The sequence below is a fragment of the Hyperolius riggenbachi genome, chromosome 6 (genome assembly GCF_040937935.1).
Source record: "Hyperolius riggenbachi isolate aHypRig1 chromosome 6, aHypRig1.pri, whole genome shotgun sequence".
In the NCBI taxonomy this organism is placed as follows: Eukaryota; Metazoa; Chordata; class Amphibia; order Anura; family Hyperoliidae; genus Hyperolius; species Hyperolius riggenbachi.
In genome coordinates this window covers 9,207,429-9,224,081 of record NC_090651.1, presented here as the reverse complement: position 1 = coordinate 9,224,081, position 16,653 = coordinate 9,207,429, and the positions used below count along the sequence as shown (strand labels likewise).

At 45.2% G+C, this 16,653-nt stretch overlaps 1 protein-coding gene across 16 annotated transcripts in view; it reads left to right on the top strand.

The window, feature by feature from the left end:
- GRAMD1B (GRAM domain containing 1B) overlaps nucleotides 1–16,192 on the top strand; it is a 464,835-nt gene extending 448,643 nt beyond the window's left edge. For all 16 annotated transcript variants that reach the window (XM_068238823.1, XM_068238819.1, XM_068238822.1 and 13 more), the window contains 4 exons: nucleotides 3,272–3,356; nucleotides 5,487–5,594; nucleotides 5,677–5,797; nucleotides 13,053–16,192. In XM_068238823.1, the coding sequence (XP_068094924.1) occupies nucleotides 3,272–3,356; nucleotides 5,487–5,594; nucleotides 5,677–5,797; nucleotides 13,053–13,136 (398 nt within the window). In that variant the 3' untranslated portion in view covers nucleotides 13,137–16,192. The remainder of the gene's footprint in view (nucleotides 1–3,271; nucleotides 3,357–5,486; nucleotides 5,595–5,676; nucleotides 5,798–13,052) is intronic.
- The last annotated feature ends 461 nt before the right edge of the window (nucleotides 16,193–16,653 follow it).

Here is a 16,653-nt window from a genome sequence, read left to right as displayed (position 1 = left end):
ACCCATTTTTGGGTACCGGGAGTCGGAGGTTTCATAAACTGAGGAGTCGGATGATTTTTGTACCCACTCCATAGCCCTGCAAGGGCTTTGGAGTCAGTCAGAGAAGTTTTTGGGTACCTGGAGTTGGAGTCATGGCTTCATAAACTTCGGAGTTGCAGTCAGATGATGTTTGTACCCACTCCACAGCCCTGAGGTAAACCAATACCTTCCTTCTTTTTAAACCATTTTTCATTGTTTTATAGTCCTGCTCTGTGTGTGGCAAAGCTGTTAATTCAGGCAGGACAGGATGATGGGAAGTACACGTGGTATTTATTAGTACACTGGGGATGGTGCAGGAAAGGGTACATATTTAAAAAAAATTATGACTGTATATCCTTGAATATATCGACTCCAATATTGGATTCTCTGAGGCTGGGATTTATAAGTCTACCCAGCAAAGTTTATTGCTGCACTTGAAATCCAGAAGGAATTAACCGCTGCATTTGGGGTCCAGGAGGTTCCCCAAGTAGTGCTTTTCCAAGGAAAAAGCGACGGTGGGAGGGGCGTTATAAAGCATGCTGGCCGCTGCGGCTCACTCTGAAAAGGTTGAGAGACGGGTGGGCCCCTCACCTATGAGTCCAATGACTCAAAAGCAGAAATGTAGGTCTATCTCGAGTGTGAGTCGACCCCTATATTTTTTTTAGGAGTCAGACCTACATTTCGGGACTTATAGTCGAATACTGTATATATGGTACCCGCTGAGCAAGAAAGAATTGTAGCAGCAGTGCTGGTCACAAAGACTGCAGTGGGCGGGGGTGGGCTGGGGGCGGTGCTCTGCTTTGTGCTGGGGAAAGAACTCCCAATCTACTTGCAATAAGATAGAAATACTAAAAACCAGACAGAGGCCCGGTTCACACTGGCAATTAGTGGCAAACGGATCAGATTACCTCTCGATCAGATACGTTTTCACTCCGTCTACCTTCTGCTGCTTCCGTTCCACCATGCACCCCTCCAAACTTGATCATTCTAACAGACCGATGTGAATGGATCCATAGGTTAACACTGGATTTGTTCGCATCCGTTCCGTTAGGATCCGCAATCAGACCATTTTTTTCACACTAATGTGAACTGGGCCAGATACTTTTAATATATAGTAAAATATAAACGTGCAATTATTGCTTATTATTGCAAATGTACCATCCTGTGCTTTGAAAATATCAGAGGCTGTCCTGAGACTAGGCCTCATTTCACTAAGCTTTACCAAACACTTTATCAAACGTTTGATAATTCACCTCATGGGTAAAATCTAATTTTGAATTCACTGAGGTGTTCTAGATTTATTGAACGTTTTAGTGATAAAACATTCGATAAATATATAACGTCTTAGTGAATTCAAAATTAGATTTTACCCATGAGGTCAATTATTAAACGTTTGATAAAGTGTTTGATAACGCTTAGTGAATTGAGGCCCAAGGTTGTTCTTTTGATAAAGTGTGATCTGATATTTCACACTCTCGATTACTGCTTAAAGAGAACCAGAGATGAAGCACCCTCTTGTATTTTACCTTATAAATCAGTGGGAACATTAGAGAAAACACCTACCCTGCTCTCTGTTCTCTGTTTAATCTGACTGTTATCACCTCTGATAAGAATCCCCGACTGAGCACTCAGTCTGGCTTTGCTACGGAAAGATTATAGCTGAGTCTGTCTTCTCTGGTGTCTTTTCAAGCCCAAGCCTGCCCCCTTGTGGCTCTGCTATAATGACTCAGCTATAATTATTCCCTGCAAAGCCAGACTGAATGCTCAGTCCGGGATTCTTATCACAGCTGATAACAGACACTTTTAGCAGTGAGGATGAAACAGAGAGCAGGGTACGTGTTTTCTCTAATGTTCTTACTGATATATATGGTAAAATACACAAGGGTGCTTCCTCTCTGGTTCACTTTAAGCCATAATTACAGTAATCTATAGGAATGAGAGTGTCTAAGATGAACAAAGTAACATTTGCAGTGCATTGAAATGTTGCTTAGTGAGATTCTTGTGACATCGGCAGTCTAGTTCGCTATGTAGTCCTGTCAGGTGAGAACGAGGATTTATGACCAATTTCTATGTAAACTATAGAAAATTATGCCTTATCAATGTTAGCACGATTTTTTTCTTAGCAGTTTTAGCCCTTGACATTGATCAGAAGATATAATTTATCGATTATTTCTCTTCAATTTACATACTTTAGTTTACGATCGTTTTGTTGAATCGAATTTGCTAGTTTCGCTAGACTGATTTGTGGGATTCTCATGAACTTGCCAGTGCCAATTTCACTTATCCATGGTAATTGACTTTCCGGAACCGACTGAAAAGGCTGTGGCCCGGGTGGGAGAGGTCACCAGCGATTTTCGTTGCTCTGGAAAGTAGTCTAGTGTTATGGATGAGGTCTAAGGTAGGGAAGAGGTTTCCCAATTATTTTCTCCGCTGAGTTGATGACCCTCTGAATTTTGTATCTGTCGCTAGCGGAGGAGCTAGCGTACCAGACCAGGATGGATGAGCAAAGGACCGACTCAATGGTGGCAGAGTAGAAGGATCTCAGAAGTTCCTGAGCCATACCAAACTTCTTTAGTTGGCGTAGAAAGAAGAGTCTTTGCTGCGCCTTCTTCTGAGTTGAGATGGTGTTTGCCCTCCAGGTCAGGTCATCAGAGATGGTTGTGCCCAGGAGGCGGAAGCTAGATACCCTTGTGACTTCAGTTCCATCGATATAGATTGGGAGTGGGTTTGTGGCATGCTTTCTGAAGTCAATGACCATCTCAACGGTTTTGGCTGTGTTTAGGACTAGCCTATTCCCTCTGCACCAATTGCAGACTCTGTCTACCTCCTGTCGGAGGCTGAGTTCTGCATGTGACAGGCTGGGCATTCACGTATCGATTTAACTGAATTATTCGATCGCTTTGATTGGATCTGCTGGTGACCTCCTCCCCACATGCCTGATCGGTCATCCTCCGATCTTACACAGATCATTGATGGGAGGGGTGCAGCAGGCGCCGTGAGGTCTGATGGGTTGTGGGACAGCTGCGTCATGTGGTACAACTCTAATGGTTCAATTAATTATTGATCAGATTTTTGATAATTGATGGTAATTTAAATCAAGAGGACAGTGTAGTGGAGTCCTTCACTGCCACCAGATCAATTGTAGGGTAATTGTTCGCTTACCATATCCACCCGTTATTGGCCCGTGTGTGGCTAGCAATACTTACCAGCAATCCTGTATGTGAGCAGTAACTCAATTCTATCTGCTTGGCAGGTTCCACGCAGACGCGACACGTTCCGGAGGAGAAGCAGAACCAACTACAGAGTATCTCCAAACTCCTGCTGGTCATCAGCTGTGTGTACGTCCCAAAATAATACCCCCTGTATGTGCGTCACCAAACACCACCCCCCATGTGTGTCATCAAATAATACCACCTGTATGTGCGTCACCAAACACTACCCCCCATGTGTGTCATCAAATAATACCCCCTGTATGTGCGCTACCAAACACTACCCCCCATGTGTGTCATCAAATAATACCCCCTGGATGTGCACCACCAAACACCACCCCCCATGTGTGTCATCAAATAATACCACCTGTATGTGCGCCACCACACACCACCCCCCATGTGTGTCATCAAATAATATCCCCTGGATGCGCGCCACCACACACCACCCCCCGTGTGTGTCATCAAATAATACCACCTGTATGTGCGCTACCAAACACCACCCCCCATGTGTGTCATCAAATAATATCCCCTGGATGCGCGCCACCACACACCACCCCCCGTGTGTGTCATCAAATAATACCACCTGTATGTGCGCCACCAAACACCACTCCCCATGTGTGTCATCAAATAATATCCCCTGGATGCGCGCCACCACACACCACCCCCCGTGTGTGTCATCAAATAATACCACCTGTATGTGCGCCACCAAACACCACTCCCCATGTGTGTCATCAAATAATATCCCCTGGATGCGCGCCACCACACACCACCCCCCGTGTGTGTCATCAAATAATACCACCTGTATGTGCGTCACCAAACACCACCCCCCATGTGTGTCATCAAATAATATCCCCTGGATGCGCGCCACCAAACACCACCCCCCATGTGTGTCATCAAATAATACCACCTGTATGTGCGCCACCAAACACCACTCCCCATGTGTGTCATCAAATAATATCCCCTGGATGCGCGCCACCAAACACCACCCCCCATGTGTGTCATCAAATAGTACCACCTGTATGTGCGCCACCAAACACCACTCCCCATGTGTGTCATCAAATAATATCCCCTGGATGCGCGCCACCACACACCACCCTCCGTGTGTGTCATCAAATAATACCACCTGTATGTGCGCCACCAAACACCACCCCTCCGTGTGTGTCATTAGATAATACCACCTGTATGTGCACCTCCAAACACCACCCCTCCGTGTGTGTCATTAGATAATACCACCTGTATGTGCACCACCAAACACCACCCCCCATGTGTGTCATCAAATAATACCACCTGTATATGCACCACCAAACACCACCCCCCATGTGTGTCATTAGATAATACCCCCTGTATGTGCATCACCAAATAATACCCCCTGTGTGTGTCATCAGATAATACCACCTGTATGTGCACCACCAAACACCACCCCCCATGTGTGTCATCAAATAATATCCCCTGGATGCGCGCCACCACACACCACCCCCGGTGTGTGTCATTAGATAATACCCCCTGTATGTGCATCACCAAATAATACCCCCTGTGTGTTTCATCAAATAATACTCCCCCGTGTGTGTCACCAAATAATAACCCCCCTCCCCCGGTGTGTCACAAGATAATACCCCCTGTATGTGCATCACCAAATAATACCACCTGTATGTGCACCACCAAACACCACCCCCCATGTGTGTCATCAGATAATACCACCTGTATGTGCACCACCAAACACCCCCCCCCATGTGTGTCATCAAATAATATCCCCTGGATGCGCGCCACCACACACCACCCCCGGTGTGTGTCATTAGATAATACCCCCTGTATGTGCATCACCAAATAATACCCCCTGTGTGTTTCATCAAATAATACTCCCCCGTGTGTGTCACCAAATAATAACCCCCCTCCCCCGGTGTGTCACAAGATAATACCCCCTGTATGTGCATCACCAAATAATAACCCCCCTCCCCCGGTGTGTCACAAGATAATACCCCCTGTATGTGCATCACCAAATAATACCCCCTGTGTGTTTCATCAAATAATACTCCCCCGTGTGTGTCACCAAATAATAACCCCCCTCCCCCGGTGTGTCACAAGATAATACCCCTGCGTGTGTCACTAAACTTATTGATTCGAATGTCTTCGGACTCATGGCTCCATTTTCTGTTCCCGAATCATGTCTCCATTTCCTATCTTATGACTCCACTTCCTGTCTCCCGCCTCATGGCTCAGTTTCCTGTCTCCCAACTCACAGCTTTTTCCTGTCTCCTGCAGGCTGGTGCTCCTGGTCTTGCTGAATGTCATGCTGTTCTACAAGCTGTGGATGTTAGAGTACAGCACGCAGGCGCTGAGCACGTGGCAAGGCCTCCGGCTCCAGGAGAGGTGAGTACCCGACCAGCAGAGCTGTACATTACCTGATGCAGGAATGCGTGATCCTCATCTGTTGCCTGCTGTCTACTTGCAGCCCCCTCCCTCAGACCCAGGCGGAATGGACTCAGCTGCTGGAGTCGCAGCAGAAGCACCACGACACCGAGCTGCAGAAATGGAGGCAGATTGTAAAGTCATCAGTCATCCTACTAGACCAGGTGTGTATAGTAACGGCCTTGTCACATCATTACAGACCAGCAGAGGCGCTGCTGCAAATCATAGTGCCCCCCGCCATGCTTATACCATACTGTCTATATAGTATATACAGTAGTGTGTGTGTGGGGGGGGGGGGTTAGCAAGAGCGGCCCCTAGCAGCTAACCAGACCATAGGAAGCCTGGACAGTGTTTTCCTGCCAAATACAGTGGAATGCAAAAGTTTGGGCAACCTTGTTAATTGTCACGATTTTCCTGTATAAATTGTTGGTTGTTACGGTAAAAAATGTCAGTTAAATATATCATATAGGAGACACACACAGTGATATTTGAGAAGTGAAATGAAGTTTATTGGATTTACAGAAAGTGTGCAATAATTGTTTAAACATAATTAGGCAGGTGCATAAATTTGGGCACCACAAAAAAGAAATGAAATCAATATTAAGTAGATCCTCCATTTGCAGAAATTACAGCCTCTAAACGCTTCCTGTAGGTTCCAATGAGAGTCTGGATTCTGGTTGAAGGTATTTTGGACCATTCCTCTTTACAAAACATCTGTAGTTCATTCAGGTTTGATGGCTTCCGAGCATGGACAGCTCAACATTAACTCACACCACAGATTTTCAATTATATTCAGGTCTGGGGACTGAGATGGTCATTCCAGAACGTTGTACTTGTTCCTCTGCATGAATGCCTTAGTGGATTTTGAGCAGTGTTTAGGGTCGTTGTCTTGTTGAAAGATCCAGCCCCGGCGCAGCTTCAGCTTTGTCACGGATTCCTGGACATTGGTCTCCAGAATCTGCTGATACTGAGTGGAATCCATGCATCCCTCAACTTTGACAAGATTCCCAGTCCCTGCACTGGCCACACAGCCCCACAGCATGATGGAACCACCACCATATTTTACTGTAGGTAGCAGGTGTTTTTCTTGGAATGCTGTGTTCTTTTTCCTCCATGCATAACGCCCCGTGTTATGCCCAAATAACTCAATTTTAGTTTCATCAGTCCACAGCACCTTATTCCAAAATGAAGCTGGCTTGTCCAAATGTGCTTTAGCATACCTCAAGCGGCTCTGTTTCTGCTGTGGGCGGAGAAAAGGCTTCCTCTGCATCACTCTCGCATACAGCATCTCCTTGTGTAAAGTGCGCCGAATGGTTGAACGATGCACAGTGACTCCATCTGCAGCAAGATGATGTTGTAGGTCTTTGGTGCTGGTCTGTGGGTTGACTCTGATTGATCTCACAATTAGTCGCTTCTGTTTTTGCAGATTTTTCTTGGTCTGCCACTTCAAACCTTAACTTGAACCGAGCCTGTGGTCTTCCATTTCCTCAGTATTTTCCTCACTGTGGAAACAGACAGCTGAAATCTCTGAGACCGCTTTCTGTATCCTTCCCCAAAACCTTTAGAACTAATTATTGGAACTCAAATTGGCTTGGTAAGCTCAGTGACCCCTGACCTACTTATACAGGTGAATCCAATTATGAGAGAGAGTATTTAAGAGGGTCAGTTGTAAGTTTCCCTCATCTTTTAATTTTCTCTGAAAAGTAGCAACATGGAGGTCTCAAAACAACTCTCAAATGACCTGAAGACAAAGATAACAATCTTTATAATAAACGAGACTCATTTCTTTGCTGCTACTAATGTTCTGTTTCTTAGCTGTACTACACATATAATTCATTATATCATACGTTTTATGTTCACTTCAGGTTTGCTTTAAAAGATCACCCCCAAATTCCTCATTTAAGTATTTAGCATCGGTCATGCTGCTCCTACCCTGTGCAACTCGTTACCAAGACTTGTATGTCTGCTTTCTTCATCTCACTTTAATCCTGCCTGGTAGAGCACTGCCACCTAGTGGTGACAAGAGGGAATGGAAGATAAAGTCATCTTTGTATGTCATTTAGAAATGTGGTCTGGTCACACCGAACTGAAAACATGCTATATAGGTGCCCACACAAAACAGAACTCAGGGCTGGTTCACACTACGGGCGGTTTCAGGTTTTTTTAAACGCCGTCGATTTTGAAAATCGCCCTAAAAGCGTTTGTGCAATGATTCCCTATGAGAGCGTTCACATCTGAGCGGTTCGGATTACGATCCGCTCACCAAAGCGCTGCCTGTACCATTTTCAGGGCAATTTGCCTATAATGGAAGGTACAGGGAAATCGCAAAACGCTTGAAAAAGTGCTTGGTATAGCAAGTTCCTCAGCCCTTTTAAAGGAAAGGTTCAGGGAGGGTGGGTAAAAAAGTCAAAATCAATTTCCACTTACCTGGGGCTTCCTCCAGCCCGTGGCAGGCAGGAGGTGCCCTCGCCGCCGCTCCGCAGGCTCCCGGTGGTCTCCGGTGGCGCGCCCGACCTGGCATGCGCAGTAGAGCCCGGAGGACGTCCGATGACGCCAGAGCGCCGGCGTGGGACGCAGAAGTTCCGGGCCTTGGAGCGCAGAAGAGCCGACCTGGCAGCCGACCACCGGGAGCCTGCGGAGCGGCGGCGAGGGCACCTCCTGCCTGCCACGGGCTGGAGGAAGCCCCAGGTAAGTGGAAATTGATTTTGATTTTTTACCCACCCTCCCTGAACCTTCCCTTTAAGAATAAATACATTGTATTTATTCTTTTCCAGGTCAGAGAGTTCACTTCCTCCTGACTGCTGTCAGGAAGTGAACAAACAAATTGCTCTGCAAAAGCGCTTAGAAAAGCGCTAAAAAAAACGAACGCACAGGTAAGCGGCGAGAGGCGCTAAGAAAAAATTGTGCACAAAATCTCAAAACGCCGGCTTCAGTGATTGCGGTTTATGATGTAAACAAGGCCTCATTGTCCGTCTTAAGGTGGCCACAAACGATACAATAAACTGATTCGATTTTACAGCAATTTGATAAAAATTATCGGATTTCTCAAAAAAATTAAAGTTTTTATTTATTTTTTTTTTTTTTCTATTCGCGCAAGAAATCCAGTTGTATTTCCTGTTTTTATTCGATAAAAGTTAATCGGGAGTGGTGGATTTTTCTGATACATTTTTATGAATATTGAATGGTGTGTGGTAAATTGTCATCTTATTAATCTACACACCCTAGCAATTTTCTCCGTTTTTAATCATTTTTATCATAATTGGTGTAATTTGCCTTAGAAGGAAATTTGCAATAATTCAGTTATAAGTGAACATTTGTGGTTACCCACAATGCTCTACTGAATATGCAAATTATCCCTTTTCGCCCTTGTTAAGCCAAGCAAGCATCCAGAACCACTGGTGTATAGCAAGCAAATAGGTTTAAGTTTTACACAGTCATATCAAACCCACATGTAGAGAGCATTGTGGGTAACCACAAATGTTCACTTATAGCTGAATAATTGCAGATTTCTTTCTGTTTTAAGAAGGCAAATTACACCAAGCTTTGCTTTTTTTAGTAGGTCTTTTTGGTCCCTTTTATCCCCCTATACATTCCGAGTGGTTTGGGTCACCCTGAGCTGCTTGGTTACTCTGTTGTACTGGTCCAAGCCCTATCTCATACAGCCATATCAATCCTTGCCATGTACTGATGAGGACCAAAAGTCTGAAACAGGCTGTCTACATGTGGGTTTGATATGACTGTGTAAAACTTAAAGCTATATGCTTGCTATACACCAGCGGCTCTGGATGCTTGCTTGGCTTAACAAGGGCGAAAAGGGATAATTTGCATATTTAGTAGCAGTGCATTGTGGGTAACCACAAATGTTCACTTATAGCTGAATTATTGCAGATTTCCTTCTGTTTTAAGAAGGCAAATTACACCAAGCTTTGCTTTTTTTTAGTAGGAGGGCTTTTTGGTTCCTTTTAGCCCCCTATACATTCCTAGTAGTTTGGATCACCCTAAGCTGCTTGGTTACTCTTTATCATAATTGGTGAACAACTTGAACAAACGTGCGTGGTACATTGGTCAGATTTTTGAAATGTTACAGCCAAGCAGAAAAATGTATTGCAATTCTTGAATTGAATAGATATTTAAAACATTGTCGTGTGTGTGTGTGTGTGTGTGTGTGTGTGTGTGTGTGTGTGTGTGTGTGTGTGTGTGTGTGTGTGTACAGTGTGTGTGTGTGTGTGTGTACAGTGTGTGTGTGTGTACAGTGTGTGTGTGTACAGTGTGTGTGTGTGTGTGTGTGTGTGTGTGTGTGTGTGTGTGTAGTGTGTGTGTGTGTGTGTGTGTGTGTGTGTGTGTGTGTGTGTGTGTTTGTTTGTTTGTTTGTTTGTTTGTTTTCACCTTAACAAGGATCCTAAAATTGCCATGGGTAACTACTTTACGTCTTTTTTTCCCTCCTCCTTCCTCTGCAGTATTTTATCTGCCATTAATTAAAAACTTACTAGCCGGTAACACGGAGGCGGTCAGTCGGGGCTCATCTCCACCAGGGGTGATTCTGCCCGATTTCACGCACACGAATACGGAAATCGCATCTTAAAGTGAACCTGAACTCTTGCACAGGAAAGGAAGAAAACAGAGAAATGCACCCTGTATATATTTAGAGAGTTTAGCCTGTCTACTTCCCCCTCATCTGTGTCTAATCACAATTGTAATTTGATCTCTCAGCTGTGTCAGCTGGCTGCCTCGGCAGAGCAGCTAATTTGTGAACACAGGATGCTAACCCTATGTTTCCTTCCATGAAAGCAGGAAGTAGACACACTGCAGATTTATTGCAGGATGTGTATCAGCTGTAACAAAGAAATGTTTTTCCTTTAAAGCTTATTATGCTGTTCTGAGTTCAGGTCCATTTTAGTGAAATCGATAGGCTGCTTCCGAATTTGCGTGTGTGAAAAAAAATAAATCAGAAGAGATGTTTCAGAATTCCAGACAATCCATCCAAACCCCGAAACATGGATTCCAAATCACGCTGCGCACGTGCCAAGGTCTGCCTCGGAGGCGGGCGCTCAGCACGAGCGGAAAGCTCGGACTAAATAAGAAGTTCAGGGACCAGTGTGTCCGGGCCTAGAGCCAAAAGAAGATTTCTAGCAGCCAGATGCATCGGTAACAATTGGAGGAGAACTCCTGGTGCCGGGTGTAATTTTCAAAGCCCAGTAGGAAAATTCTAACACTGAATAGATCAGCGCTGCGTAATGTGTTGATGCCCCTTAACCACTTCACAACTGAGGGGTTTTACCCCTGAAACACCAGTGCGATTTTTACCTTTCAGCGCTCCGTTCATTCCTTTATTTCTGTAATATGATTGGTTATTGGGGACTGGGGTCCCCATAACCAATCATTGGACTGCAGAGCCGGGGTGTGTGTGCGCACGCTGCGTGTTTGTTTATTTTACATTGTTATGAATGAAGACTGCTTCTGTTTGAAGCAGTCTTCATTCTATTCGCAATCGGCGAGTCTAATTGGATTTAGGAACGCTCGTTCCTATCGTCCAATTAGTCACCTGCTTTGCGGGCTGAGTCCCTGGGGGTGAAGCGGTGTGCAGAGGGACGGAGAAATTTAGCACTGGGGGGGGGGGGTAAAGTGGTTAAATACAATAAATAAATAGGTGAAAATGCTGGACAGAATGGGCCACATGTGCTTGCCAATGCAGGACAGCTTACTTCCTCTCCACTCTGGATTCAGCTGCTGGGCATATAAAATCAGGCATGACCATGTGACACACAAAGGAGGAAGGCTACATTTTCCAGCATCCCAGCATTTTAATAGAATTCTTGTTTACACCAATCAATGCAATGGCTTTTCGAAAATGCCCAAATTTGGGGTTTAGGGTTTAGTTGGACATTGGAAGGCCTCGGCTGCCCGATTCTAAGGATTTCTCCATTCAAGCTGTGACTATGGATGGCCAATGAAATACTAATAAATCCAAGTTGATGCAAATTGTAGGAAAATGTATGCAGCTTATCAATATGGGCCAATATGGGTTTGTTACTAAATGAGACACATGTGGTATCTTTTTAAACGTGACGAGTTATAGAATACATTTTGGTGTCTCTTAAAGCTTGGCCCCACGTCACATACAAAATAGGGGCAAACTCAATCCAATACAAAAAAGTCATTTCAAAATTATGATCAAACTTGGTAACATTTTAGCAAAACTACAAGAGACATACCGGTATGTGGTAACCTTTTAACTGTTATATGCAGTAGAAGAGAGTTTAGAGTGTTTTAGGGTTGAGGCCCATGTCTTGTGTATTCTTTTTAGTCACAAACTGAATCAAAAGCAATTACATTTTTGCAAATTCTGTACCAAAATAAGAGACTTGTAAAATGAAAACAAAGTGACATAATATAAAATAAAAAAACATATAATGTTACCTTAGGAACTTGGCTGTTTAACCTCCCTGGCGGTATGATATGCACGGCTGCGCGGCCGCGGGAGGGTTTTTTTCAACTTTTTCTTTTTTAGCATGTAACTAGCCTAGCGCTAGCTACATGCTTCCCCCCCTCCCTGCGGTGTCCCTCCGTACTCACCGATCGCCGCCGGCGCCGCTTGCCCATAAGGAAATCCCGTTCTGAACGGGATTTCCTTGAGGGCTTCCCCCGTCGCCATGGCGACGCATGGAGTGACGTCGCCGACATCGTGACGTCACAGGGAATCCCGATCCACCCCATAGTGCAGCCTGGCGGCGATTGGCCAGGCTGCGCAAGGGGTATGCGGGGGAGGCGCAGCCTGTATCGCGGCGCGAAGCAGCGCATCGGCGGCGATCAGACCAAACATGCAGCTAGAAAAAAAAATTATGTAAATAGGCCCAGCAGGGCCTGAGCGGCACCCTCCGGCGGCTTACCCCGTGTCACTCACAGGGTTACCGCCAAGGAGGTTAAAGACGTATGCCATGAGGGCATATTACTATTATTTTTGAAAGTAAGGTCTTGTAATCATGTAGAGTGTACAATATTGTTACCATACGTTATACTAGGAACAAAATCTAATTGTTGTAATAACCAGGATGGATAAGCAAATACAATTTGTGGGTTTAACTTATGTTTAGCACTGTTTATTGTAAAGCTATAATGGATGTAAATGGAGAAATTGTTTATTTTTGTTCTATTTTTTTCCTTTTAAAATGCATAGAAAATAAGGTAATCACTAAAAATGATCACACACTAAAAGCCTAATGTGTCCTGAAAAAAACAATATATAGATCATTTAGGTGTGATAAGTAGTAATAAAGTTATTGAAAATTGCTCCCGTCCTGAAGTGGTTAAGCTAGCATCTGTAGAGATAACACGTCGGTGGGCAGGACAGATGACCCTCATTTAGCGTTTGAGATTTCCTTTTTGCGCTATTCCTAATGAAAATGTTTTTTCTCTCTGCAGATGAAGGACTCTTTGATAAACCTCCAGAACGGGATTGTGTCTCGAGACTTTGTCACCGACTCGGAGGACAAACCTTACCAATGAGGGTGCTGAAAATGGACAGCGGGGGATAGCGTGCAATATGTGTATAGAGAAGAATTTATATGTAGATACATATACATATGTATACTATGAATACAAAATTTATATTCTAGAATGGACTGTACTGGCAGCGGTGGTCCTGCAGGGGGGGCCCTCTGTCCGGCTGCCCCAGGCGATCGGCTCGGGAATACTTTCTCAGCGTTATTGTTCTGAAGAACGATTTGTGCAGCTGCTCCCCCGAAACAGGGACCTCTGTCCATCCAGTGTATAAATCTGCGCCATTGCTCTACCTCCGACACCCGCAAAACCTTTGCCGATGTCAGTCCGACGCCGCCCGCACCACCGGGAACCAGGATGGTGCCCCACGTGGCCAGGTGCTGAGGAGACAAACAGAGGTACTTCAGGATCTTAGGAGTAAAAGAGGGGTTTGGAGCAACCGGCACAATCGCTCCCCACGGATATCTACATCAGAACCAAGTTCGATCCGTGAAGACTCCACTGCCGCCCTGCACTGGCCGCATTCACCCGTCAGCAGTGCAGAACTTGAGAAGTGCCCTGTCTCCTGGACGGAGCAATACATGGGAGAAGCTAGATTTTATAATATATATATTTTTTTCTCTTGAGTAATTTAAAGCTTGAATATTAGGGGTTTATTTGTCTGTATGTAATTCCTTTGTTTGGGTTACGGCTCTCTGCAGGTCTCCGTAAAGCAAGCGGGCTGAGGAACCTCGTCTCGCGAGAGCTTGATGGACACCTTACCTCTCGCAACCTAAAGTCCTTCTCCTAATCCCTTCTGGATTCCAGTGAGGTTCCTCAGCAGGCAGGAGTTGCCTAAATGCAATGGCGGACGCTTTCGATGGTGCAGAAAACAATGACGAGCCAACAAAACGTGTTCAGGCAGTCCGTGATTCGCTAGCTGTTGTGGTGAGCGTGGTGGTAACCTCTGAGGGGACTTGTGGTTCCACAGCAAGTGGAAATGAACTCATTGTCTGTACATTGGAAATGCAGGAGGGGGAGTGATGCTGAACTGAACATTTGGACTAGCAGTAACGGGATATTATTCATGATTGTCGATTAAGCACAGCCGTGCTGAAGGTTACACCGTAAAGCACCTTCCGAAACCTTCCTCCATTGCATTTGGTGCCCCCTTCCGCCTCTTTACGAGAGCTGCAACAGCTGCTTACTATTCAATGACTGTTTGTCAGATTCTGAATGTGTCTGTTTAGGTAAAGACAAATCTCAGATATGGGAATGCTGCTAGATAACTATGAAACTCTTTAGACTTTGTTGTAGATAGGCCGGCGGTGCGGGAGGGAGGTGAATATGCCTCCGGCACGTGTAGAAAGGGCTTTCCGTTGACCAGCAGGTCTTGGTCGACACTGCCATATATCTGCTTTTGTGGAGATGAAGGTGGGAGAGTTGTGTTGTTGGGTAGCTGGCTGCCATATTGTGTGACTGGAGTGCCATTTATTGGGAGGGCGAGGTGATTCTCAGAGTAGCTCCGGCATCCACCAATCTTCACATCTGCCCTGTGATCTCACATCTTTACTGACTAACCCAGCTATACGGTGCAATGCGTTATGCTTGTGAGTCCAGAGATGGTGGGGTGGGAATGTCCAACGCTGACCATGGCCAGTCCTCATGAAAAATAAACTCCAGTTTTGTTAAGGCAAGGATGTCCAACTCCAGTATTCGAGGGCCGAGGTCCTCACACATTTCTGGCAAAGCTCTGATTAATTGATGTGGCTGAATCAGGAAAAGTGTGGTTGATCAAGAAGAGCTCATGTCACCATTCTCTGTCCATCCTAAACACTGGCCTGGAGTTGGATATCACTGTATTAAAGTGTACTAGAGCTGAAGCTCTAACATAACATACCTAGGAAGAGGCACGCCTGTGGATCCTAATAAGGCTTCTTTCGCGGTCCACCAGTCCCCCGTTGCCTCTCGCAAACCCTCCATAGTTTACCAACAAGGGCTTGTCTGTACTCTGATCAGCTGAAGGGTCCCGGGAAGTGGCGGATTACCAGAGGACGCTGTGTGAGCTTCATTGGGATCCAGAGGCTTACCTCTCCTTAGGTAAGTAGGTGTTTCTGAACCCGAGCTTTGGTTTGGGTTCTATTTAAGGAGCAAACGAATTGACTTATGAGTTTCAAAGTGAATTATATGGCAGATCCCGGGTTTATTTCTGTAACAGCATTAGCCGATGAAGTGGGAAGAACCTGCCTCTATAAATCGCATGATCATTCTCTTTAATGCAATAAGACACACCCCGTTACACGCAGCACCAATTGCAGGTGCGTCCCTAGAAATGGCATTTGTAATTCAAGGATTTCCATGTCTGCAAAGCTTTTTGGGCAGTTTTACAAAAATTTTACCATCGGCAGATTGAGAATGGAAGCTGTCAGGGTTTTCAGATTTGGTGATTTGGCACTGCTGTGACTTTTGTGGGGAAAGGATGTTGGCGCACTCCATTGCCCGTACTCATTTCAGTGAGGTCTGCTTATGAAGTTGGGAACAGATGAGTCTCCCAATTTTTCAGTGATAAAGATCACCATGTTTATAGACGTTTCGGAAAGGTGTAAGTATCAACACTTTCAGAGTTCCGCATTTTGTTTACTGCTCAGCGGTTTTGAGACTATCTCCATATTTATAAAGAAAAGTGAATCTAAACAGAGCACCAAAAAAATACATTGAGGGATCTTTTTATCGAGAGAAGAGGAAACACTTTTCCAGCCCAGTTTGGCAACCAAAAAATACTTCTCGCCTCTTTTATAAATATGGCGAAATAGATTAGAAATGGCTTTATTCTAATGTGCTACCTCACTCCCCAAATACATGAAACTCTCAATGCAGAAGTCCAGGGACTCCAAAACTGCTTATTCGCATTTTATTGACAATCCATATTCCTGTCAGATCGTATAGTCCTTTACACAGCAGTGTCAGATGACAGAGTCTGTAAACCACGACAAGTCCTTGCGTATATGTTCACATTATTTACAAAATTACAGAAATATGCATATCTAAACAAAACTGGAGTTTTCATTTAAAGGGATACTGTAGGGGGGTCGGGGGAAAAGAAGTTGAAGTTACCCGGGGCTTCTAATGGTCCCCTGCAGACATCCTGTGCCTGCGCAGCCACTCACCGATGCTCCGGCCCCACCTCCGGTTCACTTCTGGAATTTCAGACTTTAAAGTCTGAAAACCACTGCGTTAATGTCACCAGGAGCGTACTGCACAGGCACAGACCATACTGGGCCTGCACAGTACGCTCCTGGTGACATCAGCGGGAGCGAGGACACGGCAATGCAGGCGCAGTGGTTTTCAGACTTTAAAGTCTGAAATTCCAGAAGTGAACCAGAGGCAGGGCCAGAGCATTGGGGAGTGGCTACGCGGGCACAGGATGTCTGCAGGGGACCATTAGAAGCCCCGGGTAACTTCAACTCCTTTTCCCCTGACCCCCTACAGTGTCCCTTTAAGTGTACTTTTAAGTACATTTGCTAAATTTTGCCCACCCTCTGGG